This window comes from Chelonoidis abingdonii, chromosome 3 (genome assembly GCF_003597395.2).
Source record: "Chelonoidis abingdonii isolate Lonesome George chromosome 3, CheloAbing_2.0, whole genome shotgun sequence".
NCBI lineage: Eukaryota > Metazoa > Chordata > Testudines > Testudinidae > Chelonoidis > Chelonoidis abingdonii.
Genome location: NC_133771.1, coordinates 163,508,919 through 163,516,297, shown reverse-complemented (window position 1 = coordinate 163,516,297; position 7,379 = coordinate 163,508,919). Strand labels below are relative to the sequence as shown.

The following is a 7,379-nucleotide window of genomic DNA, read 5'->3' as shown; positions in this document are numbered from 1 at the left end:
ATATCCATTCCACACCCGCCCTCCTTCCCCACTGTCGGAATAGCCGGCAAGAAGGAACTGAGGAGCGGACGGGTCGGCAGGGGTATATAAGCAGTGCCGCAAAGATGCCACGCCAGGGGGCGCCTGCCGACCCGCCGGGTGTTGCTAGGGGAAAATTCTTCCGATGAACGTGCACGCGGCGTGCGCACACCTACTTGGAATGGATATGAGCAACACATCTCGAAGAACAACAGTTACAAGGTGAGTAACCGTCTTTTTCATAAACTATATACAGAGTTCAGTCCTGCCACTATTAGTCAGACCTGGAGTGTGACATAGCAGCTGGGAGGGGAATTTAGTTAGGCAAAATATAACTGGCTAGTAGGCCATCTCATCAAACCACAAACCATCTCTTGCAAAAAGATCCATGAGATTTTTAAGAACCACAATAATCAGAAGGCCGAAACAGTGTTATGTTTTATCTGAAAGATGTGTATTACAGTATTGTCTGGAAAAGTAGATTAATTCAGTGGTTGGGAGTCAGACTGGAAGTCAAGAAACCTGGATTCTGTTCCTTGTGTAAACTTAGGCAAGTCACTCCATATCTCTGTGCTTCAGTTCCCCACGTAAACAGAGATAATAGTGCGTACATACCTTTTAGAAAGCACTTTGAAATCAATATATTAAAACCACTACATGAGTATTTAATAGTTATTTCCTGTATTAACCATAATAATAGATATTTTCATCCTCCTTAACATGCATTTGTCTGGAAAATGTTGGTGTACGAAGAGTTCATTGATGACTGAAGCACCTTTGACTGGCAGTAGCTGAAAACAGAATTCTACAGAAAAAAAGTTTTAGCTAAATGTCATTGTCAGTGGTCGCTGAAACAACCATTTTATCAGACTGTTTACGTGATTTTAAATTGTAATCACACTTACAGGCAAGTGTAAATGGTTTACAAGCGAGCTGAAAAATCGCCCCAACCAACCCAATACAAGAAGCTCTCTCTCTGTATATCTATTTATCTAATTAACTAAGATATTTTGTTTATGCATTCTCTTGTTGGTTAACAATTCATGTGAGTGAGATGCTTATCTCTCAGAGTAGCATATTGTAGAAGGATCTAAATATATTCCTTTATGAACTACTAACCAGACAGTCAGCCTTCCAGCGTGTTCGACCATCCTGACTCCTGGATTTCATTGGCATGATTCTTCACTGCCCTGCCCCTTGTGTAGCCATTTACACCTGTGCTAAAGCAGTACAAAGTGTTACCATTCTGATCTGGCATCACTCTACACCTGCCCTGCACACCTGTGAATGACTGGACAGAGGGCAAGCGAGTCAGGGCAGAAAATCAGGCCCTGTAGAATCTTTAATATGCCATGCAAATTTATAGTGCCGTGTACAAGAAAAATAGTAATTCTCTGCTGTTTGTGTTCCTCACTTCTTTAGTTCTATAGATACAACTGAAGCCCAGAGTGTCCCCGGTTTTGTGTGTTTCGTCTCTGCTACAGATATTCCTGGGAGTAATGTCACTGGGGTTGCTCATGATGAACCTGTTTTCGCAGATAACACAGTATGTAGTTTCTTATCCTTTTAAAAAAAGTTGTCTGTATGGAATATAAAAGGCCAGGAGATTGTGGGGTTACATCTGGGGAAGTTCTCTGCAATATGTGGAGTGAAATCTTGACTCTATTGATGTCAATGGCAGTTTTGCTATTAACTTTGGTGAGGCCAGGGTTTCTGCCCCTGAATGTTCTTTAAACTGCAGACAGCTGCAACAAACTCACCCAGTCCTGTTGCCAATAATAGAAGGTGCCATGTTTTCATGCAGTAGGATATGAGTATTTACTGACTTCCACCTGTCTGGGTGACTCTTAAGCCCCAGGTTGGTGGCAACAAATCATGAAGCTGGATTTACACCAGTGTAGATAAAATCAGAATATTTCTCACTATACTTGAAGCTGGTTTTAATTATTTGCTCAAAAAAATATGTTGCACAAAAATAAATCAATGTGAGCCTTTCAGTGATTTATTATGGTGAGTAGTGGAATCTCTTTTTATGCATAGGTCACTTGTATTGGCCATATCATTGGTGGAGTGGTTGCAGACACACATGAACATTCTCGAAGAGCTGCTAAAGCTGTAAAGATCGAATATGAAGCCCTCACACCTATTGTCACCATTCAGGTAGGATGGCACAGATTTGATCATATGGTTAGTCAGTCTAAGACCCCGTAATGCCTGCTTCAGTCCTGTTTTCCTGCATTTGGCTAATTGGGTTGTTGTGTATTAAGTCACTCATGTTTTTACCATTTGTGACATAGCTCTATCCTGATGGGTGCGGTAGAAGAGCCTAAATAAAACAAAATAAATCTCTGATATTATATTGTTTGAGAATGGAATCATAGGACTGGAAGGGACCTTGAGAGGTCTTCTAGTCCATCTCCCTGCACTCATGGCAGAACTAAGTATTATCTAGAGCATTCCTGACAGTTGTTTGTCTAACCTACTCTTAAAAATCTCCAATGATGGATATTCCACAGCCTTCCTAGGCAATTTATTCCCGTGCTTAACTACCTTGACAGTTAGGAAGTTTTTCCTAATGTCCAGCTTAAACCTCTCTTACTGCAATTTAAACACATTGCTTCTTGTCCTATCCTCAAAGATTAACAAGAACAATTTTCCTCCCCTTTCCTTGTAGCAGCCTTTTATGTACTTGAAAACTGTTATGTCCCTCAGTCTTCTCTTCTCCAGACTAAACAAACCCAGTTTTTTTTCAATCTTTCCTCATAGGTCATGTTTTCTAGACCTTTAATAATTTTGTTGCTCTTCTCTGGACTTTTTCTAATTTGTCCACATCTTTCCTGAAATGTGGCACCCAGGACTGGACAGTTAAGGCCTTATGAGCACAGAGTAAAGTGGAAGAATTACTTGTTGTGCCTTGCTTAGAACACTCCTCCTAATGCATCCCAGAATGATGGTTTCCTTTTTTTTGCAACAGAATTGTGCTATTGACTCATATGTAGCTTGTGATCCACTGTGACCCACAGATCCCTTTCCACAGTACTCCTTCCTAGTCAGTCATTTCCCATTTTGTATGTGTGTGCAACTGATTGTTCGTTCCTAAGTGGAGTACTTTGCATTTGTCTTTGTTGAAGTTCATCCTGAATACTTCAGACTATTTCTCCAGTTTGTCCAGATCATTTTGAATTTTAATCATATCATCCAAAGCACTTGCAACCCCTCCCAGCTTGGGATCATCCACAAACTTTATAAGTGTGCTCTCTATGCCATTATCTAAATCATCAGTGAAGATATTGAACAGAACTGAGCCCTGCAGGACCCCACTTGTTATGTCCTTCCAGCTTAGAATCATAGAATATCAGGGTTGAAAGGGACCTCAGGAGGTCATCTAGTCCAATCCCCAGGTCAAAGCAGGCCCAATCCCCAACTTTTTTTTGCCCCAGATCCCTAAATGGCCCCTTCAAGGATTGAACTCACAACCCAGGGTTCAGCAAGCCAATGCTCAAACCATTGACTGTTAGCCACTGATAACTTCTCTCTGGGAATGGTTTTCCAGCCAGTTATCACCCTTTTTGTATTTCCCTAGTTTGTTTATGAGACCATCATGTGAGACAGTATCAAAAGCCTTAGTAAAGTCAAGACCTACCACATCTACTGCTCCCCCTACATCCACAAGGCTTGTTACCCTGCTCTTGACAAATCCACGCTGACTGCTATTTATCACCTTATTATGTTCTAGGTGTTTACAAATTGATTGCTTAATTATCTTCTCCATTATCTTTCCGGGTACAGAAGTTAAGCTGACTGGTCTGTAATTCCCCAGGTCGCCCTTATTCCCCTTTTTATAGATGGGCACTATATTTGCCCTTTTCTAGTCCTCGGGAGTCTCTCCTGTCTTCCATGATTTTTCCAAGATAATTGCTAATGGCTCAGATATCTCCTCAGCCAGCTCCTGGAGTATTCTAGGAATACTCCAATACATACCATGTTTTGAAGGCAATGGTTCAAGTTCTGTGAAACAGTGCAGTCAGTGTGAAGTCAATGGGTGTGCACCAGGTGTATATCAGCACAGAATTTGGCTCATTTTCAATATTCTGGGTCTGATTCAGATTGCACACCTGGTGAGACTTCACTGGGGTAACTCCTAATTTGCAGTGGTGTGAGAGGAAAATTGAGCCCTCTAACGACATTACTGTATTAACTCTATGTGAGACTTTGCAGAACATTTTGCCTCTTTTCTAAGACTAATGAAATTAGGGAAATGTCCTCTGAAACTTACTTTATACATTGCCATTGGCACATTGAGAACAAATCTATGAAAATACAATCAGTCATCTAGTTTCCAAAGCAGAACTCTGTGTATATACAATTCATGACCATTGCATGTGTTTCTGATGTTACAAGCAAATGGCAATATTGAATCATAAATCATCCCTGGAGAGGAGAAACAATATTTATAAGACTTATAAGAATTCTAAGGATTTAAAGTTACCATGGGATTCTAGTGAATTTTGTAATGGTCAGTGCTGCATGTCCATGTGACTTGTAACATGAAATGGGTTTATCTGACTGTACAGGTATAAAGTGGATAGATATATAGATATCTTTCATTGACAGAGCTTGAATGGAGCGCTTCATGTTTTTGGAGTATTTTATGAGGAAGTTTTATGAATTCACAAACTGTATTTGAAAATTCTTCATTTTTGGAGGCTATCAAATAATTGATGTGACCTTTAGTATAAAAATGTCAGATTATGCAAGGGCCCAGATTAGAGCTGGTCTAAACAAATTTTTGTTCCTAATGGAAATTATTGACAAAAATGAAAACATTTTCATTTTGGTGAAAACTTTCCACTGGGAAACAAACAAACAAACAATATTTAGGCTGAAAATGGGAGTTTGCGTCTTGTGGCTCTATTCTTTTCAGGAGCTGGGATCCCTCCTGGGACTGTATCTCTCAAAATGCATCACTGTCTCCCTCTCTTGCTGAGGGAAAGATATGCATCACAGGTTCCCTGTCTGTGGTACATTATAGGAAATGTAATCCAGCCGGGGATCTCAGCCCACAGAGAATAATGGGAACATGATGAGAAAATGACAACTCCTATTTTTGGCCAAAACACTAAAAAAAAAAAAAAAAATTTCCACAGAAAGCAGATACTTCACAATTTTTTGTTGAAACCCCAATTTTCTGTCAAAGACAATTTAGATGGAAAATTTTTGACCAGCCCTAACTCAGATATCAACAGGCCTTTACAATTAAAAACGTAATTAGTCTCAAGCAGGTTTTCTTGGCTTTGTCCCACATACTTCCTCTTGAATCAGAGAAAAGTACTGATACCACTCTAGTTGAAATATTTTGATCTACTATCTTTCCAGGAAACCTTAATGTGTAACTATGTTTTCTCAGGAAGCTATTGAGAAACAATCCTTTTATCAGTCTCCAAAGAAGATTGAGAAAGGAAATGTCCAGAAAGGATTTGAAAAATCCGATTGTGTTGTGGAAGGTGAGCACAAAGATATCAACTCTATTTTTTGAACAGATACAGATCCTTATCCTGCAACCTTCACATGAGAAATTCCATTGAAATCAAGAGAAGCAATTGAATGAGTAAGATTTATCATGTGAATAAGGTTTGTTGGACTGGGCACAAGGTTTCATTAACTGTGTAAATAGACAATGGGTAAAACTTTCAAAAGTTCCTATGTCAAATTTTCTAAAGTGACTTAGACACATTGGCTTCATCCACATGGAGAAATTGAGTGGAATAGATCCCTGTGTGAACACTATTCTGGATAAAAATCACTTAACTATAGGCTAATTAATTACTCCGCTTAGCAACTTTTATTCAGAAATAGAGTGCTGACACAAGGAGCTATTCCGGAACAGTTTATTTCGATCTGTTTCTCTATGTAGATAAGGCCTCAGAAGCCTGTGTCTCCTTGAAAATCAATGGGTTTAGACTTCTAAGTGCCTAAATCCCTTTTGAAAATGGGGGCATAGTTCCTTTTGAAAGTTTTCCCCAATGACTTTTGGCTTTAGGTCTTGTGACAAATACAGAGCTGTCCTGTAGTAAATTATTAATATTATATATTGGCCTGGTGTCGCAGGGTGCACTCACCACTAGGGCACCTCCTCCTGGCTGCTCTGGGGATTAGCTCCATCCAGGTGCTGCGCCCTCCTCTGGCGGTCTTTCCACCATCTTCTTCTCTCATCTTGTGGCCCCTCTCACTCCAGGAGCTGCAGCTTCCTGTAAATGACTTGGCCTTCCAGTCAGGTCATTTTGATCCTCCCCTTCTGGTGTATCAAAGTCTTTCAAGGCAAACTGGCCCAGGCAGTCCACTCTCCACCATCTGGTGTGTGCCACTTCCTCAGTGATTGACAGGGGAACCCGGGCCTGTCTTCTACTCCAGGTTCCAGCTCTGGGGCCCTCTCAGGGCAGAGCTTGGCTGCTGATATCCTATACCTTGCTGCCTTTCCCAGGGAGGAACTGTAGGCTACCTATCTCTGGCCCCACACACACCTCCCTTCTCCCAGGGAGTGACTGCAAACTACTTCCCTGCAGCCCCATTCTGCTCTCAGCTCCAGAGCTTTATACAGTCCCCTACTGTTCCTGTCCTGAGCCTCATTTAATCAATCCCTGCTCCCTGACTCCTCCTCCAGGTGCAGCCTGAGGGGTTAATTGACCCATCTGGCCACCTTAACCTCCACAAGTCATGTGTGGGGTGGACACCCCATCACACCTAGTTATTGGGGTCTGTATGAATATCTTGATTTAACTCAAAAGGGGCCTCTCTGGAATATAGGAAGGAAGGAGAAGAATAGCCACTTATCAGCAAACACTTAAGAGCTGTTCAGGGACAGTGCCAAAAGTGTTAGCTGGAACGCCTGCCTCAGCCTCCAGCCAGCCACTGGAACTAGCTTGACCTGGAATTGCCACGGCTTGCCAAACACAGGAGAACAAAGAACTCTGGCAGGGATTGAAAAGGACATTCTCCCAAAGGTGAAGGGAGAATCAGACACAGGAACCCGCTGTCTGGTGTCTGCCTAGGGTAACCATTATAGGATAGTAGGACCTTAGTAAGATAGCCGGGTGTGTAGACTTGATTGTTGTCTTAAAATTCCATTTCTCTAATGCTTTGTTCCTACTGCTAAATAAAAACTTTGGTTTTAAGAAGGCTGTTTGATCACTATATATCACTGGTCACTGGCTCTCGAAGGAAAGAAACACAGGTGTCCGGTTGAATCTTCAGGGTAATAAGCTGTCATAGATGGGTTGTTGTACCCAGATCCTGGTCCAATAGTGTGAGACTTGTGACATTCCACCCCAAAACAGGTAAAGACATGAGGCCTATCTTCTTAG

At 41.4% G+C, this 7,379-nt stretch overlaps 1 protein-coding gene across 1 annotated transcript in view; it reads left to right on the top strand.

Moving 5' to 3' along the window:
• The window catches only part of XDH (xanthine dehydrogenase), an 81,444-nt gene that overhangs the window by 46,966 nt on the left and 27,099 nt on the right, over positions 1–7,379 (top strand). Inside the window, 3 exon segments of the mRNA XM_032798233.2 lie at positions 1,441–1,564; positions 2,059–2,178; positions 5,426–5,522. Of these exon segments, the coding sequence (XP_032654124.2) occupies positions 1,441–1,564; positions 2,059–2,178; positions 5,426–5,522 (341 nt within the window).